Here is a 20,285-nt window from a genome sequence, read left to right as displayed (position 1 = left end):
AGCACAGTACTAAATCTATTAGGCAATAGATGAATATTGGAATATCTCTGAGTTATTATAATAGGATGCAGGAATGAGTAGCTTACAGTTTTAAATAATTTTAACTTATGTTCATGGCCAAATAAAAATTAAAATAATATAGAGATAACATCCTCCAAAAGAAGGAAATGATCAGACAAAGTAACAAGACAAAGATGTAATGTGATAGATGTCTAATAAAAAAAAGGACAGCAAATTTTGAGAAAAAGCCATAGAATCAGATTGATTCCCCTAAGAATTATATACAGATGTGTATGATTGGCTCCAAAACTTCTCAGTCATGGAAATTCAAGCTAATAAGTGTGCTTTGGTAATAAGATCTTAAATTTGGATTTTTGCACAAGAAAATTGTATAAGATATTGTTACAAGTGAAATTATATCTCCTTTATAAAGTATCTGTCTGATAATTTTAAAAGGAAGATGAGTTCAATTTTATGGTTGGACCTTCACATTTTAAAGAATTCTTATACCAGGTACAAATTTAGGTAAGGATAGAAACAGCAAATAACACATAAACTGATATTTTCTGAAGTTTCAAAAATGGAAAACCAAATTTAAGTGAGTGTACTAAGTTATATTAAGTAAAAATTATCTGGGAACTTCTAGATCTGAACCAGAGAAGCAGAATTCTCTTTTAGAACTGTCCTAAGAATAAAACCCTTTTGTCAAAGGGTCCAGATAACTACAATCAGGCATCTGGGATTTTTAAAAAAGTGCTGCTTTAAATGGACATTGGGAATATGTAACTGGGATTTAAAGTTACTTCATATACAAATTGTGCAATTAATTGCTGGAATTAAATCAGAAACATATTTATATGGTCCAATTTTTGAAACATCATGCAAGCTATTTAAAACTAGTCTTAAGGATGTTCCTTAAGCAATGTAAGATTATAGTCACATCTTAAACTAATTATTGGGATTTGCCATTCAAAGACTTAATGGGACTGTTAACTGACTATTTTTTCTGAGTCTAACTCCAGCTGTGAATACCAAGGAAGGCTGACCCAAGATGCCAGCAACCCTTTGCAGGAAAGGCAGGCATGAACTGCAGGTATGATTTAAACTAGGCAGCCTGGCTCAATGCAGCTTGCAATTTGACACAACTTCAGCCTGGAGTCGACAGGAAACTGGGGAAAATATCGTCCCTTTACTCTAAGTCCCTAATCTCTTAGTGGCAAATTTCTATAATCAGAAGGTTTTTTAAGTACAGCAACAAATCTATTAAAATAATTGATTATGGAATATCTTAGATTACTACAGGACTGAAACTAGTGTTCCCGTATCAGTTAGGGTCTTTAATTCTTGGTAATGGTATGAAGACAATTAGGTCAAGGACTTGTGTGTGAGAATATTATTTTGTAAATACCATGCCTGTGTAAAGCTTTGTTAAAAATGGTTTGTGGTCTACTTTGTAAATGCCATCAAAGAGACATGGCATGACTAAAGTTTATGATGTTAGTCAACGTTGTTAATAATGACTGCATTACTTTGTATGGTTCATGTTTATGTTTTCTTGGTTGTCTAATGTGTAAACGTAAAACATGTGACGTGCAAATATCCCCCCTCTCAATACCAGTCTATTGTGAACCATCTAAGTGGTTTGGTCTGTACCTGACTTAATGTAATTGTACAATTTTGTAAATTGTGAGAAAAACTTTATTGTATTTGTTTAAACTCAGCCCTGCGTAGCTGGGAAATTGAAGCATTTTGATGTGCCTTTAGTCAAGGACCTATGTTGTGCTGTTTTTCTCTCAATTATCAAATCATATGTGTTCTGGGAACTCCTGTCAGGTCTGACTACTTCTATATCTGCCGACTTGTGGATATGGACTCCTTGACCCTTCTGTCACACCTGAGGACTGCCCCTGCTCCCAAGTGAACATCTGAGCCCATAGGAAACCTTGCCCTTCAGTTTCAAAGGAGCCTGAAGGGGACAGCATCAGACGCAGTCAGCCCATCCCAAGAGTCCAGACCAGAATCTGAACAAAGGACAGCTCCCATTCTGAGTGCCTTGTGTTCCCAAGACTGTTTGCCTATGTCTTTGGTATCTTTAGCCATTATGCTCCCTACCCTGATCCCCCTTGCAACTCACTCCCTCTGCTTGTTTACAATTAGTTTAAAATTACTGTCCATCTCTGGGGATGTCCAACCACAGAAAGAAAGGAAAAACCTGAAACTACCTATAAGGATTTTTAGAACTTCACCCCTGAGGAAGATAGAGGTTTTTTCCATACCTTAATTGGTCTGTAGGTGAAACTTTCAGTTTGCCTTTGGCCAAAAGGTGGAAATGTAGAACATTTTATACCATTTTATATCATTTTTGTAATTTCAATAAGACTCAGAGCCTGGACCAATTAACCAGAAGAAGAGTCTGGACCTAACAGTCTCTTTGTTCTCTGAGTAAGCTCAGAGATGCCTCTTCTTATGTCAGCACACTCAGAGCCCTCTTTCCTTGCTCTGTCCATGGCCATTAAGGGTGAGAACCTTGACCCCAGACACTATCTTGAATTATGTGACTTTTCCTTATCTTAATACTTTATGGGCGTATACCATGTTATGGAATGTTAATGGCAAATTAAACACAGAGACCCTGGGTTGTAATTTCAATTGACACTTTGTCAACTATCTGACTTACTGTATTTACAATCTATTCCATCAAGGAAAATCCTTGTCTTGTATCATAATTAACATACATGGGGGTCATAAAAGTGATGTAATGCAGGCTGCTGTGTTGGGACCAAAAAAATTGTATTTAAGCTTCCTCATTTCTTTGTTCGGGGAGTCAGACTTAGTCTGGTCCCCATGCATGCATGTATCTGCTAAGTTTAAAGGGAATGAGTAAATAAATAAGCAATATGAATTTTTCTATCACCTAGCCTATTGTTTCCTTCAACCAACTTTCAGGTTTAACAACCATCAGCTTGTTGTGTGCCCTTAGACATGTCCCTTCCCCTCCCTGAGCTTTAGTTCTGCGATCTGTGAAATGGGGACAAATAATGTCTATCTTACTTCATAGGGAGGTTGTGAGGATCGGAAGTGGTGATATATGAAAGAACCTTGGAAAGTCATCCAAATTAACTCAACAAACGTAGATCCTGTGATATCTAAGGTAGAGAGGGAGATCCTCATCAAGGAGCTGTTGTTATTCATATTACAGTTCCTCCGTTTCAGCTGTGATGACCAGAAAGGGCAGTGGGAAGCAAACACTCGTACGTCTCTTGGGTACAGTGAAAGAATCCTAAAAAAGAGGGCTTCTGACCCCCAGACCTTCTTCCTGAGCCCACCATAAATCCCTTTCCTGTTCCATCCAATTCTTCTCACTCTTCACCCTGCCTTCCCATCTGTCTTCTTCTTGAGGTTTTCTTTTCCTTTGAGGGAAATTGGTTAAATTTCTGTGCCTCTCTAAGTCAAATTTTGTAAAGCATCTTCCCCCTTCACCCCTATCCCTGGATCTTTTGTGAGCTTCTCGGCTCTGAATTGGCTGGGAAGAGAAGACAGATGGCCTCTGAGGAGATAGTCAGTCAGGCCACAGAGGTACATGATAAGGGGCAGACGGCAAGAACTGCAGGAGGTCTGTGTTTTGGGATGTCAAGGAGGTTGTATTTGAGTAGGCCTGCAAAAGCTGAGTAGGATTCAGACAGAAAAACAGCAATGGTTGGATCAGTGTGAGCAAACGCTCTGCCCGTCATAGTGGGAGCATGAGATGTACATAAGGCCGCAGCCGGAGATAAGGCTGGAAAGGTTGGGAACAGATTAGAGCGAGCTGTTAATGCCAGATCATATGTCACAATGACCTCAGAGATCATCTGTGAAATCTAGAATGAAACCTAGAGTTTATCTACAATCTTCCCATTTCACCGAGGAGGAGACTGAGGCCAAGAGATAACAAATGACACAGTTTTACTTCTCTGATCTTCATCTCGTCTCCATCAAGGACTCAGAGGATGCTCCTCGACCTGGGAGGGGCGGAGGGTAGGAAGGATATTTTCAGTCTCCCCCACATCACGCTCTGTCAGTGGCCTCTGTGTCTCAGAGTGACAGAGCCCCTAGGGTGTGATCCTTAACAAAGAAAGTTAGTGTGACAAGGGGTGAGAATTCCTGGGTTGGAAATTAAGGGATACATCATCTACTTTTGGCTCTGCCACTGAATTGCCGCGAGGTCTTAGGGAAGTCACTGAACCTCTCCGAGCCTCCTTGTTCTCATCTGAAACAGACATGATGACACCTTCCCTCAGGGGCCTGTTTGGAAGCGAAGATAATAGATGTTGTTCCTTTGTTAACTAGAACTGTATGGATACGAGAGTGGAGGCATTGCTGGACAACAACTTCTGTGAAAGAGATTTATGCTTTTAATGAACTGCAATTTAAACAAATACTTACTACAAATCTAAGATGAGTATACAGTGTTGTATGGAAGCAAAAAAAAAAGAGAAGACCATTAATATGTCCCCTTTGCTGTACTTGGACCCCCCTGAACCCTACACCAGGTTTAAGGTACACTTAGGGTATAGGTCAGTCTTATTTGATAAACTCCACACTGATGTGGTTTTTTTTTTTATAAGCTAACCAGAGGACGAAGAAAAAGACATTTAATTAAATGGCATTAGAAGATAAAGAACAAAAAAGGTTTCCCAAAGATCAGGCCTGCACAACATAGGGCCCTCAGGCCACTGTCAGCCTGCCAAAGCAGCCCTCAGGCAGTTCAGGCCTACCCTACTGGAACTTGTAAGGTCAGTTTTGTTGGGGGATTTGCATAAAGCAGGCCAGGACAACATACTGCCTGAGGGCCTGACAGAGATGTACACTGTCCTACAGGTTACCATACAACCAGACAGGGAACACATGCAGTGACCAGAAACCATTTTACCAGGAAATATGCGTAGCAGGAAATACATGTAGCCTGTGCTCACGTCTCCCAGCCAGCTCGCACTAGGGATATTTAGCTTGAATGAGAGAAAACTTAGACTAATTTGATACCTGTCTTTGTCATATGGAAGGTGGGGATTAAACTTGCTTTGTTTGGGACCTGCCCATAGAACAGAACTAGGAGTGATGGATAGAAGGTACAGAGAGTCAGATTTAGTCTCAATAAAAGGGAAAACAGAGCTGCCTACAAGCGAAGTGATCTGCTGCATTAGGTAGGGATTGTTTCTCATCACTGAGGGTCTTCAACTAAAAGCCGAATGAACCCTTGTCAGCATATTGTTATAGGGATTCTTGTGTAGGACTAGATGATCTTTGAGGTCCCTTGTAGCTCGAAGACTCTGGGATTTTATAATAATGAGAAATTTAAAAGGGGGTTGGGGGATCAGGATAGGGGCACAAAGCCTCCCACCGTGTTTGGGGAGCATCCTTTCCAGCTTGGGGGAGGCATCTCTGAACACATTTTGGACAAACATGAGGCGGTTGCCTCAGAGACTCATGACTTATCCAGGTATTTCTGGGGTTAAGGTCTGCCCATTATATCTGAGGGAATAGGACAGAGACAGAAAGAAATGAAGGGAAAAGGTATGAGGGCGATAGCCTGAAATTCCTTATCAGCCTTTGTGGCCTTGTCAAAGGTCAGCTCTCTTTAAGTGAACAGGGATGGTTGTTGGGGGAAGAGTTGCCTCTGGGCTCCCTCTGGTGGTCAGAGTAGGTACAGAGCTTGGGACATTTATTCATTCCTTCATTCAACAAATACTACAGGGCTCTATAGGTGTACGGAGTGTTCAGGGGGCACTAGTACCCTTGGTGTGAGGGCCCCCTCTTCAAGGCTGCTCATCCAACTCTCAGCTGTGACTCCAAGAAGCTATATAACATGCACAGCAGCCACATCCGGCGAACCTTCTCATATACAGACTAAGCCAGATGTTGAGGAAAACGGATGTAGTCTCAAACCCGTTGGAGTTAGGGAGATGTCTACCCCAAGCGTGTGAAGACTTTCCCTGGCAGAATGAGTGGGTGAGAACAGTTTGTTCCAATGGCCATGAAGATGCTTGGTCAGACATAGAAGGCATTAAGGTCATCCACTCAATCCTGGGCCATTGCCAGTCATCTGGACTCTTGTCCTTCCACTGGACTTTGATGACTCTGGAAGAGATAGTGGGGCAAACAAGCAAGTTAAAACCTGTGACATCACAGGTCCTCTTTGAAAATGAAGGATGAACAACTGCCATTATAGGGTTCTACAACCTCCCGTTATCACACAAGGTGATAGCAGGGGTTTTTCTCTAGGGGTGGGGTTCTACCCATGGCTGACCTCCCTTCCTACCTCCAGGTGCACCTTACTGGCTAGGAAATAATTTTTTCTACTAAAAGAAAAAGGAATTGCCATGACAGAGATTTAAACTAATAGTAGAGCAGCGTCTGTGTCTGCTTGGCTCTGCAGAGCTAAAGGTGTGAGGTTATCACTTGAGTTAACTCAGGAGGAGCCAGGTGAATGTGTTCCCATCCTTCCATTATTCATTTGGGGAGATACTTGACTTAGAGAGCAAATGGTACCTGAGAGCAAGGGTTTCCCAACTCAGAGCTGGGAAACCAATGGCCTGAGACACTAAAGAGTTAAGGAAAAGGGGTTGGGTTGGGCAGTGCCACACTATCAGAACTTGGGCCCCAGTGCTCTCTCACCAGGCTGATAGTGCCAGACAAGAGGCCCAAGTTGGGGGAAAAAAAAAGTGAGTGCATGTGAATCAGATAATACCACCTTCAAGTTGCCTACCCTACTTTGGGACCCAGACACAAGTCACAGTGCATACCCACTTCCTGTTAGAGCTCTCTCCTGGGTCCTGTTTTCCTGGGCAATGTTACGGTAGCTCCCTTCCCCTTATCAACTTTTCATTCCCCTAGGCCATGTTGCAGAGGCAGCTAGGTGGCAAAGTAGACAGAGCACCAGACCTGGAGTTGGGAGGACCTGAGTTCAAATGTGACCTCAGACACATAACAGCTATGTGACCCTGGGTGAGTCACTTAACCTTATTTGCCTCAGTTTCTTCATCTGTAAAATGAGCTGGAGAAGGAAATGGCAAACCACTTCCAGTCTTTGCCAAGCAAACCCCAAACAAGGGTCATGGTGAGTTGGACATGATTGAAACAACTCAACAACAAAGGCCATGTTGCAGAGTGGCTCAGCTTTAGAAAACTGGAGGCCAAAATGCTAGAGGAGAGAGTAGAAATGTGTGAGAGGAGCCAGGGCAGACAAGGAGGGGTCAGTGGGAAAGAAGGTAGGGTCTCAGAACCTGGAGAAATGATACCTATTCCAGTCTTGACCTACAAGCAGCCATTAGACTCTACCAAGTGTTTCTAGTGGGCAGGCCCCCTTCTTCCCCACATTTTGAAGACAAAACAAAGTCAATCCTTTCCTAGCTCAAGGGCCTCAGGCAATCAGGCCTCTTCACCTTGACCTCTTCCCTAGGGCAGAGATTCCCACTGGCCCCAACCATCAGGGACTTTGATCAGATTGGAGCTGGAAAGTGGAGCCACTAGACTAGACAATTCTTCCCCTAAGTAGTTCGGCTACTTGGCTGCTACCACTTTGGCCAGGGTGAAACAAGTATGCTTTACTGTCTCTTCTTTGACCTCTCTCCTTACTGTAGGTCTAATCTGGTCTCCAAGCAGTTTGGGTTTAACCTAGAATGAGCCAATCAGGTTGGGGAAGAGACATTAATAGCTTAGCCCTATCCCAGGGCAGCTAGTAGACAGCCTGACCTGGAGTCAGGAAGGCCTTAGTTCAAATCTGGCCTCAGATACGCACTTAACCATATTTGCCTCAGTTCCTCATCTGTAAAATGAGCTGGAGAAGGAAATGACAAACCACTCCAGTATCTTTGCCACAAAAAACCCACATGAGGTCATGAAGAGTCCAACATGGCTGAAATGGCTAACAACAAAAACCCTGACCCAAGGTGGATGTATGAGGCTGAGGCACTATTTTCTTATTGAGGTTTTTATTGAATCAGGATGATGCAGCAGGATGGGGCAGAGGAGACCCCAGACTGAATGCTGGGGCCAGGCCCAATCCAGATACCCGGATCCCCACCCCCATCCTCAGTCCCACCCTCTCCCTGACTCCTAGTGGGTCTGGGAGCTCCCCCACTAAGCTAATTCCCACTCTATCTAACCACCTAGCGAGCTATCCCCCTACATCTAGCAACTTGCCATCTTCAGGAGTCCAGCAGATGGCACTGGTGTGTAGGCAGTCAGCTCTCTGCCTATTCTCTGATTCTCCCAAAGACTTTCAGAGGGCACAGGGAAGGCCTGCTCTTGGCTGTTGGCTCCTGCCCCTTATTTAAAAACTTTTTCAGGGATATTTTCCCAGCAAAAGAATACTCAATTCTTCTTTCCTAGCTCCCTCTCCTAGAGCATAGAGGTTATTTTTTACCCCAGCTTCTAAGGGAGGTTTTATGTTCCTTTTCCAAAACCAAATATCTGACCCTAACCCTTCTCTCTTCCCCCTCCCCCCAGAAAAACTCTACCTATGTCTCTAGGCTGCTTATCCCCACCCCTTCCCAATGTGACCCTCTTCCGGCTTTCTGGGGTTCCACGGTCAGCGCCGCCCAGCCGCATGCGTCCGTTGGTGGCGAATGAGGTCGGAGCTCTGTGAGAAGGCCTTGCCACAGTCGTCGCACTTGTAGGGCCGTTCACCACTATGCACCCGGTGGTGCTGCAGGAGGGTGGAGGAGCGGCAAAAACCCTTTCCACAGATAGCACACTTATAGGGCCGTTCACCTGTGTGGGAGCGCTGGTGCTGAATCAGAGTGGATGAGCGATTAAAGGTTTTCCCACAGTCAGGGCAGCTGTAGGTACGGCCAGGTAGGTGGGTGCGGGCATGAATGGCAAGCACAGAGCTCTGGCCAAAGCGTTTCCCACACTCAGGGCACTTGAAGGGTTTTTCTCGGGTGTGGCTTCGGGCATGAGGGGTGAGGGCTGATCGCTGTGAGAAGGACTTGCCACATATGCCACAGCTGTAGGGCCTCTGGCCTGTGTGGACACGCTGGTGGCTGCGAAGGGATGAGTTCTGGCTGTAGCACTTGCCACAATCCGGGCAACTGTAGGGTCGCTCATGGCTATGGGTGCGCTGATGGCGCAGGAGGTAGGAGCTGTCGCCAAAGGCCTTGCCGCAGTACGGGCACTTGTAGGGCTTCTGGCCTGTGTGGGTCCGCTGGTGGCGGAGCAGGTAGGAGCTGTCAGCAAAGGCCTTGCCACAACGGGGGCACTTGTAAGGCCGCTCACCAGTATGTGTGCGCTGATGCTTAATGAGATCGGAGCTCTGGGAGAAGGCTTTGCCACATACTTCACACTTGTAAGGTTTCTCTCCCGTGTGGATGCGCTGGTGTTGAATCAGTGTGGAGCCCCGCCCAAAGCTCTTCCCACAGATACCACAAATATTGGGACGTGGGGGCTGCCTACCTTGCCCTCGAGGGCCCCCACCTCGCCGAGGTTGGCTGTGGATGGTCTCAGTGAGGGTGAGAGGGTTCTCCTGAAGTATCTCAAATCGCGGGTCAGTGAGCAAGGTCCCTGAGGGCATTTCAAAGGTGGTCCCCAGTGGCAGGTCCCTAGGGGGTTGATCCTCGTACCCTTCAGTGTAGGAGTCCAGGGGATCCTCCTCCAGAGAGAGATCAAGAGGATCCTTTTCCTCGGGGCTTGGGGGCATCTCGGGAATTTCATCAAAACCTGGACTCTGAGGCTCAACTCCAAAGGGTATCTCTTCAACATCTTCATTCTCAGAGGCTTCTTGCTGAGGAATCTCTTCCTCATTCTCACTGACACTCTTCCGCCTGCCACACTCACTGCCTGTGGAAAGAAAAGGAGAATCTGGAACTCATCTTCCTCACCTTCTCTCCTCCAGCCCAGCCCTCGCTTCCCAGCCACCCTGCCCGCAGCGGACGTTCTCTCCAGCCCGCGCAGCAGACACCGTTCCCAGCCAGACGGCCCGGTGCCTCTCACCTGTGGGGGTGCCCCTCGGGCTCTCCGGATCCTCAGGGCTCTGGGGATCTAGGCCCCACGGCCTGGCCTCTTGCTCCATCTTAGAAATCAGGAGCCGAGGGAAGCTTCTGGAGAAGAACAAGAGTAATTTTCCCTCTCTGGCCCCCCAAGTCTGAGCTCCCTCTCGGAGGGGGGTCCCTGGGGCCCCGCGGGCCACAGAGAGTCACCTGAGCGGCCGGCGCTCCGCAGCCCGGGGTACGCGCGGGAGGGTGCGCGTGTGCGCGCGCCTCTGGGGCCCTGCTCCCCTTCCCAGAATCCAGATGTCTTGACCCCAGGCCTCCAGCTCTCCCTCCCTGGAGCCCCGCCCCCCTCCTCCCTCCAGTTCACTCTTCCCCACTTTCCTCCCAAGGCCCCCGTCCCCTTTCAGAATCTAGGAGGCCTGAACTCGAGGATCGACGGCCCTCCTGCCCCTACACCCTTCCTGCGACCCAGGTGTTGGTGGCCCGGCTCCCCAGCCCCTTGCTGGGCTGCGGCTGCCCAGCCCCCTCCCCCCGCCCCCTGCACAGGAAGTGTCCGTGATCGGCCAGCTCCTCGCTAGGCTGGCGCCGCTGCCGCTCTAGGATTCCACGGAGGTGCGACTCGGTGGCGTTAACCCTGTGCAGGGCCGACCAAGCCCCGGGCCCGGGGCGCGAGCCTGAGCAGGTGCTGAAGGAACAGCAGCGGCTGCCGAGTGGGGTAGGGATAGCGTCCCGGACGCTCCGTCCCAGAGCCGAGGACGGCTGTCTGTCTGTCCGTCCGCTGGTCGCTCGGTCCGTGCAAGCGTGCGCCGGGGTTCCGGAGCTGCAGCCCCCAGACTCTGGGGACGGCGAGGTGGGGGACGGCTGGCCCTACGGGCTCGTGCCCTGGCTCCGGCTCAGAGATCACCCTCCGCCGCCGCCCCTTCCCTCCGACCCGGGGATGGCGAGATCTCCGCGACGCGCCTCCTCTGGCCTTCCAGCGGGGCTCGGGAGCGGCGTGGCTGTCAGCGGAGCCCCCTGGCTGCCATGAGCAGAGCCCCTTCATGCCGCCCCCGCTAGTGAGCACAGCTCAGGCCCAGGCCCTCTTGACTCACCCGGGCCCCCCCCTCCACCCCGCCTTTCGCTCATCCCCTCTCTCACAGCCCTCTTCTCCAGCTCTGATTCCCACTCCTCCTACAGCCTGCCCCTCCCTCCAGTCCGGGATCGTTGCCAAGGAAACGGCTCCGCCGCCTGGGCGGAGCGAGCGGGATGGCCTGGAGGCACCGCCTTCCTTCTCCAGAAGAGAGTCAGCGATTGGTCTCATGACTCCTATGCTCCGCCCATTTTCTTTTCTCCCCGCCCTTTTCTCTCCAGCTCTTGGGGGCGTTAACTGTCGCTCCCAGGCGCGAGGAGCATCCAGCTGAGCCTGATTGGCCCGAAGGCGCTCGCGGGGCGGGGTCTTCCAGCTCCAGCGAAAGGGCTTTGGGGAGAGCCCAGACCTCCTGCCGTCCTTAGGGTTCCTTAAGTAGCCCCCACCCTTTCCACCTCGGTTTTTCTCCCTGACAAATGAAGGGGAAATCCACCCCCTTCCCCGCTACCCCTTTCCTCTGAGCTCCCTAAGTCCTGTCTTCCCCATTCCCTACTCCCACTCACCCACACCTCGAGACGCTTCTTAGGATGCCCACGGATTCCAGACGCTAAGGGGTTAACGCTTCCCACCTTCTATAGCCAGGAAATCCTAGAGAGGACCTAGACTGGGGGGGGGAGGGGGTACCAAGCGCTTCCTTCCGCTTCCTGTCTGGTCCCTCGACCCTCCCGCTCCCCCCCTCTCCCTCCCCTCAGCTTGATCTAAATCCCTGGACTCCTGGGTGCTCAGTTTCCTTTTTTCCCTTCCTCTTCCCCCTCTCTGACACTCGTTGCCAAAGGGGTAAAGGATCCTAGGGGGAAATGGGACGCTGAGAGGTGAGTGTATTGGGGGAAGGGGGAGCAGGACACCTGGGTGTGTTGTTCGGTCGTTCAGTCGTGTCCTACTCCCCGGGACCTCATGGATACGTCCAGGGGGTTTTCTTGGCAAAGATTCTTGGAGTGGTTTGCCACATCCTTCTCCAGTGTGACCGCGTTTTACAGAGAGGGGATTGCCCACAGTGTCCAAGCCCGGGTTTGAACTTAGATCATCCTGACTCCAGGCCCAATGCTCAGTCCACTGCCCCACTTGACTGCCTCCCACCTAAGTTTAGGGAAGGATGGAGGAGATGGTGAAGAAAGAGGAAAATGTGGCCTTTTCTTTTCCTGGAGCCAAGAACTTCCCAGATCTCGTATGTGGACGAACTGGGTAGTGGAATGGGGAGGGGGGGACAGGAGGTGAGGTACCTGGGGTCCTGTCAAAATCACAACCAGAGAGAACTGGGTCCAGGTCCAAGCTAACAAGTGTTATCAGGCACCTACTGTGTTTAAGGCACTTCGAGTACAGAGATTAATAAACAGGCCTTGCCCTCGAGGAACTTACTTCTAGGGAGTCATCAGTGTGTGCTTACAACTAGAACAAGAAAGTCTTCATGGAGGAGGCTCTGGGGGGATTCTAAGAAGCACAGGGGAGAAAGGAGTGCATTCAGGAGCAGTGTGGGGAAGGCAAGGAGGAAGGAGATGGAGAAGGTAGAAAGTAGGTCAGTCCACGAAGGAGTGTAATGCCTGCTAAGTCGAGATAGGTGCACTGGAGCCAGATTGTGAAGAGCTTTAAATTGCAAGCTAGGAAATTTATATATTATATGCTAGAGGCAGTTGGGAGCCACTGAAGTAGAGGAAATCGCAACAAGGTGAATGAAAGAAAACTCGATTTGGAGTCAGAGGACCAGAGTTCAAATCACCAGTTTGGCACTTACTACCCATGAGACATTGGGCAAATTATTTCTCCTTACTGGTCCTAAATTTCGTCATCTGTAAAATAAGGGGGAGGGGGGGAGCTAGATGACCTCTTAAGTTCTTTCCAGCTCTAAATCTATGATCCTATGACATGGTTAAATTTGTGCTTTAGAAAGATTACATAGGGAGAAAAGATTGGAAAGAGAAAGGATTGGAAGCAGGAGTTCATTTAAGGGGCAGTTATAATAATGCATGTGAGAAATGATGAGGGTGAAAGACCTGATAATAACCTTCATGTTTCAGTAAAGCTTAAAAGTTTAGAAAGTGTTTTGACACCACAGCCCTGCACAGTAGGTTGTGCTGTGTTATTCCTGTTTTCTAGATGGGGAAACAAGATATCCATGAACGTTGTCCATGAACACTTGGGATTGGGATTGGGATTCAAACCTGGGTCTCCTGACTCCAAATCTAGTTTTCTTTAAACTCCTATACCACTGCTCTCAGGGAAACTGAGAGGTGAAAGATAGGACCCTAGAACTGAAGGAAGACCCTTTAGCACTTGCCCAGCATGCCCTGTTGAGAAAGGACTGTTTGTGGGTTACGTTCTCCTTTATGGGTTTGGTAGGAACCATATACAGTAGGCTTGCTGTTGCTGTACTAGAGACCCTTGAATCATTCTTCTTGCTGGGTGCTTAGGAGAAGCTCAGAAGGAAAGGGAAAAGCTAGAAGACTGTTTCTGAAGTGGCTAGCATCTGGATTCCCCTTTCTTATCATAAGGACTTAGAGTAAGAATGAGAACCCCCAGGGGGAAAGGCCAGGGGATAGGGAAATTTTCAAAGAAAATCCCAGGTCAGGGCAGCTAGGTGTCACAGTGGATAGAGCACCAGCCTTGGAATCAGGAAGACCCAAGTTCAAATCTGGCCTCAGACATTTGACACTTACTAGCTGTGTGACCCTGAGCAAGTCACTGAACCCCAATTGCCTTGCCAAAAAAAAATCCCAGGTTAGAGGACGTAAAGTGTCCCACCTCTATTTTAAGCTATTAAAATTTACAACAATGTCTCATCAAAGTGTTTCCAGCTTTCCGGTATGTTTAATCCTCCAGCAGAAGATGAACTTGGCAAGGGTACAAAGATTAAAGATGATTTAATTGAAATATTTAATAGCTTTAAACTGCACTAAGACTTTTGGGAAATCCTTTCTATATTATTTCAGAAATTAAACAGGAGCACCTTTTGTGTCTTTAGACATCCAAGTGGCTGCAGGGTTTTTGGAAAGGATTTTGTCCAGAGCTCCCACTTGGTCATTCAGCAAGCATCAGAGAATCCACACAGATGAGAAATCCTATAAATACTCTGACTTTGGGAAGAACTTCCTCCAGAACTCACACCCAGTCACCTACCAGTGTATCCAAATGGTTTAGCAATCCCAGTAGTGGTCAGATTACTCAAAGGGCTTTTCCCAGAATATTAGTATCATACATAAGAGAACCCCACACTAGGGAATGATCATATTCCTGCAAGTTCTGTAACAAGACCTTTAGCCACAGTCCTGATCAGATGCTCTACATGAGTCCTGAGTGCCAAAGGCTTTCAAGCTGCTTCAGTACAAGTTTTCCCACATGACGGAGCAGCCTCCCTAAAGTGTAGCAGGAGTGGGGAACCTTTGGCCTTGAGGCCACATGTGGCCCTCTAGCTCCTCAAGTGTGGCCTTCTGACGGAATCCAAATTTCACAGAACAAATCCTTTTGAGGGCCCCACTTGAGGACCTAGAGGGCCACAGGTTCCCCATCCCTGTGAGCATATGGAGTTTCTAATCAATCTTGTCAATGCCAGTGCCACTATAGTCAGAGGCAGAAAAGTCTACAAATGTCTCAACTGTGGGAAGTACTTTGGGGGTAAGCTCCACCACAGGTGTGTTCATAGTGGCAAGAAGTCTTAGCAAAGCACTAAGTCTGGGAAATTAATTTGCCTTAGCTGAAGAACCTCACCTTCCGGCCCAGTCACTAGTGTACAATGAGGATGTAGCAATGGGGTAAGTGACTGGATTTTTGGTCACCTTGGCCCTTGTTCTGCCACATATATACACCTTCCTGCTGTGGAAGAGAAAAAAAGTTCCCTGCTAGGAATGAATTGAGGAAAGACCAAGGATCTTGCAGAATCCACCAGAGAAGGAAATAGCAAACCACTCCAGTATCTTTGCCAAGAACAATATTGGATGTGCTATGGTCCACGAGGTCACAGAGTCAGAGACTACTTGAACAACAACAAATTCCAAAAGGGAGGGGGAAGATAACCGTCCTCACTCGTTAGGCCCTCAGGGAGTTGGTTCAGCAGTTCTGTCCATTATGGAACTCTTTGGCTTTCTCAGACCATCAGAAGAGGCAATAGCAATGGGTTTTATGTCTGTCCCTAGGCTCTCCCTTTCAGACTCTTGGTCTAATCCTGGGCCATCCTTGGATCTTTGGTTTCTCCCATTCCGCTTTCCTTAGCCAGTCACCCACACTCCTGGAAGATCTCTGGATAGTGCTGGAACCCCACTGGGGGATCTAAATCTCCCCGGACAGACACAAGTTGCATAGGTAGTACCTCAGCCAACTGGCCCCTCCTGCCCCCAGCACCAGGCCGATGGATCCACTGATGTTTGGCTACAGCTGACTTCTGACTGAATCGCCTCCCACACTCAGGGCAGGAATAGGGTCGCTCGCCACTGTGGGTTCGTCTGTGAGCAACCATTTCTGAACTCTGCCTGAAGCAGCGTCCACAGTCAGGACAGGGGAATGGCTTTTCACCTGTGTGGGTACGCTGGTGGCGACGTAGATCTGAGGCGTGAGCAAAGGCTCGGCCACAGTCACTGCAGGGGAAGGGTGTCTCACCACTGTGAACACGACGATGCTGTGACAGGGCTGAACTCTGGCTGAAGTGTCGGCCACAGTCAGCACACCGGTAGGGCTTCTCCCCAGTGTGGACACGGAGGTGAGTGGTAAGGGCTGAGCGCTGAGTAAAGGCCCGACCGCAGTCGGGGCAACGATGAGGCCGTTCTCCCCGGTGGATGGCTCGGTGCTTGCTAAGTGAAGAGGCCTGGCCGAAGCCTTTCCCACAGTCGAGACAACGAAAGGGCTTCTCACCAGTATGGGTGTAAATGTGCTCCACCAGTGTGGAGCGCCAGGCAAAGTGCTTCCCACATATGTTGCAGCCATGGCGTTTGTCAGTCCTTGTGGGAGGGCGGCCCCGACAGGGAGCAGTGGGAGGCTCTACTGGCTGACCTTTGTGTTCCCCAGTCTTAGTTTGGGGCTGTCCATCCTCTTCCAGTCTCTTGATCACAGGTCCTTCCTCAGTTTCAGGGATCTTCCTCTTCTTGTTCTTAGCTCCTGCTGGAAAAAGAATAACTCAGACTCCAACTTATTTTGCTTATTTTTATCTTTTAAAATTTTATTTAGTATTTTATTTTTCCCCAGTTACATGTAAATATACAATTTTTAGCATGTTTTTAAAACTTTGATTTCCAGATTCTCTCTCTTTCCTCCCTCCCTCCCCACCCCACCCTATTGAGAATCTGTGAAGCAATTCCAGATAGGTTATACATGTGTAGTCATGCAAAACATTTTGATAATAGTCATGTTGTGAAAGAAAAAACAGATTAAAAAAATCTAGAAAAAATAAAGTATGTTTCAATCTGTATTCAGACACCATCTTTCTCTGAAGATGGACAGCATTTTTCATTGTGAGTCCTTCAGAGTTGTCTTGGATCACTGTATAGCTGAGAATGGTCAGTCACAGCTGATCGTCTGACAGTATTGCTGGTACTGCGCACACAATATGTTTCACTTTGCATCAGCTTATGTGAGTCGGGGTTTTTCTGAGTGTCCTGCTCATCATTGCTTATAGCCCAATAGTATCCCACCATAATCACATAGCACAATTTGTTCAGCCATTCCCCAGTCGATGGGCATCCCCCCAACTTTCCATTCTTTGCCCCCAGAAAAGATTTTGCTTATTCTTAAAAATTCTTACTAGCGCTATTTTTTCGCTTTCACATCACCTATATCTCCCCCTCGATCTCAGCCCCGCACCCCATCAACCGTTAAAGAATTGTTTTACTTTTGAATCCTGTTGCCCACTGTATGATAGAAACCTTTTGGGGAAACAACCTCTTCCACCTGCCCAGGCACAGAGCCATTTTCCAAGTCAAAGCTGATAATGTGCCCACTGTCACCCAAATAAGCATAACAGATCGGCACTCTCCGCACCCATCCCTCACCTCCACAGGTTGTTGTCTTCTCCCATTCACCCTCGGGAGAGTTGGCATCGGAGTCCCAGGCTTCTTGTTCCATCCAGGAGATGAGCGCTGGTTTGGGACCTGGAAATCCTGGGGGGAGGGGGGATGGACACAGAAGATTATGGTGGAGGGCCCTCGTCAGTCATTCTGGCGATCCCCTCCCCACTACCCTCGGCCTCTCCGGAGCCCCCGGGTACCCCGGCCCGCCCACCGGCCGCGCCCCTTACCCAACGCGCCCAGGTGACCGTAGGTCTCCCGCATGACGTCCCTGTACAGGGCCCTCTGCGCTGGGCGCAGCCGCCCCCACTCCTCCGGGGAGAAGTACACGGCCACATCGGCGAAGATCACGGGGCCCCTCGCCCCCGGCCCGGGCCCGGCCTCGCTCATCCTCCGCGGCGCAGACCCGCTGGGGGTAGCCCCCTTTTGGTTTCAGCTCCCTCGGACAGCCCTGGCTCTGCCCGCGCAGGACGGGAGGAACCGAGCGGACCGGAAGTGTTTGCTAGACCTCCGCCGTGACGGCAGCGGTGAGAAGCCGGTGGCATTTTACGCCGTTCCCGCTGGGCAGGAGGCGGTGGTGAGGTGGGGGGCGATGTGATCGAAGAGTGCCCTCAGAAAAGATGGCGGTGCTCCAGCTTCACTGCTCTTCCGCCCCAGGCAGCGGGAGCCCCCCGCCCCCTACTGCTTCCAGATATTGACCTTCCCCAAGATGGCGCTGCTGTGCTTCGGGCTCTACTCGTGAAAAGTTCACATCATTGAACGGGTGTCGCCCAGCGATGCCCGCACAGACCCGCCAACCTGGGGTGGCGCGGGCAGATCAGACCTTGCCGAGACATCTTCGAAGGACCCTGTTCCTAAGAGAAGAGTGTGTGTGACTTCTCCTGGGTTTCATCCACGGGTGTCTGCTGAATCCACGAACCTTGGCTATACGCGGCAGATCGTCCGATTCAATTCTCCCATTCTACAGATGCGGGACACTCAGGGCCAGAAAGGTTGTGACTTGTCAGAGTCGCACGACAAACACAAGACTCCTGCAGTTTCCATTATTCCAAGAAACCCAAGCCCTCGAGGGAGGTTTTGGTGTCTGGCTTCTCTCCCTCGCAAGGAGGCAGGAGCAAAGAGGGCTTTCAAGTTTGGGGTCCTTCGAACATTATTCAAAATATAAGCATATGATCCTAGTACTTGGAGGGAGACCGAAGGAGACAGGCAGGAATTTATTGGCTGAGGGTAGGGATGATTTTGAAGGTGACACAAATTCCTTTTTCTCCAAGGCTTCTTTCATGAGGGCATTTCCTCGCCTACATGAGCTGCAGGCTCCTCGGGACAGAGCCAGACTAGTTTGTCTGGACTATAGGGTTCATTTGAGGGAGAAAAAAAACCTGAAGCTGGAAAATTAGGTTACAGATAGTGAAGTGTCTTGAATAGCAGGGCTGAGTTTGAACTTTATTTAAGGAGGGTAATGGTCTGTCCGATGTCTATTGCTTATATGCAGAATGAGCTGGAGTGAGAGAAACAACTGTGTTAGGAATTTATTTCAGAAGTGTGGTGAGTAATTAAAAAAAAACCAACAACTAAAACTAGCATGGAGACCATGAAAACCAAAGAGAAAGGACAGATTTGAGAGACTGCCAAATAAAAATCCATAAAGTCTGACAACTACAGTTGTAGCTGTGTGAGGGAATAGAATGGAATGGATGTGAGAGATTGTTTAGAGATAGAATCAATCAGGTATGGTAGTGGACTGGTTCTGGAATGTGAGAGGGAAGAATTTAGAGTGATTCCATGGTTGTGAACCTGTGTAACTGAAAGCATGCTGATACTCTCAACAGAAAGACAGAAATTAGGAAGATGTGAGAGCTTGAAGAGGGATGATAATGAATTCTTTTTAAATATATATTGACATATATATGTATGAAATTCCCAATAGGCAGTTAGTGATGTGGGACCATAGAGTTCAAGGGAAAGATGAGGAAATATAGATTTGACTCTGTGTGTGTGTGTGTGTGTGTGTGTGTATGTATGTGTGTGTGTATCTGGTAGTGCTCAGCATAGTAAGAGAACCAACAGGGAAGTGTCATGAAAACTGTTAACCATCCTCTTTCTCCTTGAAACTCTCTTTTCCTTTGTTTCCTTTGTATACAATTCAGTCATAGATACCAGTCCTCTATCCTTTTCACCGACTTCTCTTCCTCTGCCAGCCCCCAAACTATAAATGTTCCTTTTGTCCTTGGTTCTTTTCTTTCTGTAGATGATGATACCTGTTCTAATTTCAGCTGTGACCTCTGTGAGCATGACTCCCAAAATCTATGATCTTCAGCCTCCCAAACTCCAGTTCTACATTTGCAATTAAATAGCAAACTCCAACCAAGAAGTCTTGTATGGCACCACAGACCCAGCATATTCAAAACTCTCCCCACTCCCAAACTGCTCTCACTAATTTTCCTATTTCTGTTACAGGCATCACCATTCTCCTAGTCACCAAGACTTAATACCTCTGGTCATCCTTTACTCTTATGCCAGCTTCACCTATCCAATCAGTTGATGAATCCAGTCCATTTTTCCATTTCACTATATTTTGAATCTGTCTCCTCTCCATTCTGATTGCAACTCCCTTAGTTAAGATCCTGATCACCCCTGACCTGGACCATTGCAGTAGCCTCCTGACTGGCTTCTTTGCCATCAGTCTTTACTCCTCCATCAAACACCCTACCCCCATATTAATGTTACTATGGCACTACTCTGATGCAGCAATTCCTTTGCTCAAAAACCTTCACTAATTTCTCTTCACCTAAGGGATAAAATCCAAATTCTCTAGCATGTCATCTAGTACTTTCTAAAGTCTGGCCCTAATCCACTTTTTCAACATTGTCTCCCACTACATCTTCATGCTTAAACCTTTGTTCTATCAGCCAAATCCAGACTATTGTCCATTTCTCATGTATACTTTGCTCCAGCTGGTCTCCACACATCTGCACATTTCATTCTCTCCCTTTGCCTCTTTCTCTTCTGAAATACTACCCATCCTTCAAGGCCTAAGGCAAATATCATTTCTATTTGATTCCTCCTGATCTGAAGGGGCTTCTTTAGATAGCCATACCTCTTTATATAATTTTCATCAAGAAATATCTTTTCAAAAAAGCTACTACATTTGTGTCTTATTTTTCCTTAATAAATGATGGACTCCTTGAAAGCAGGGACTGTGTTTTATTC

General features: G+C 48.1%; 1 protein-coding gene across 1 annotated transcript; it reads right to left on the bottom strand.

Moving 5' to 3' along the window:
- Positions 1-7,950: 7,950 nt before the first annotated feature.
- ZNF768 (zinc finger protein 768) lies at positions 7,951-17,713 on the bottom strand. Its single transcript, XM_036748581.1, has 8 exons — positions 17,306-17,713; positions 17,061-17,168; positions 15,300-16,173; positions 11,140-11,500; positions 10,897-10,963; positions 10,420-10,801; positions 9,967-10,163; positions 7,951-9,813 (listed from the first exon to the last, which is right to left on the bottom strand). The coding sequence occupies exons 1-8, from the start codon at positions 17,463-17,465 to the stop codon at positions 8,567-8,569; spliced, it is 3,396 nt and encodes a 1,131-aa protein (XP_036604476.1). The 5' UTR covers positions 17,466-17,713; the 3' UTR covers positions 7,951-8,566.
- Positions 17,714-20,285: the final 2,572 nt, after the last annotated feature.

The sequence above is a fragment of the Trichosurus vulpecula genome, chromosome 1 (assembly GCF_011100635.1).
Source record: "Trichosurus vulpecula isolate mTriVul1 chromosome 1, mTriVul1.pri, whole genome shotgun sequence".
NCBI lineage: Eukaryota > Metazoa > Chordata > Mammalia > Diprotodontia > Phalangeridae > Trichosurus > Trichosurus vulpecula.
Note: the sequence above shows the minus strand (reverse complement) of the source record. Positions and strands in the feature narration are given on the sequence as shown.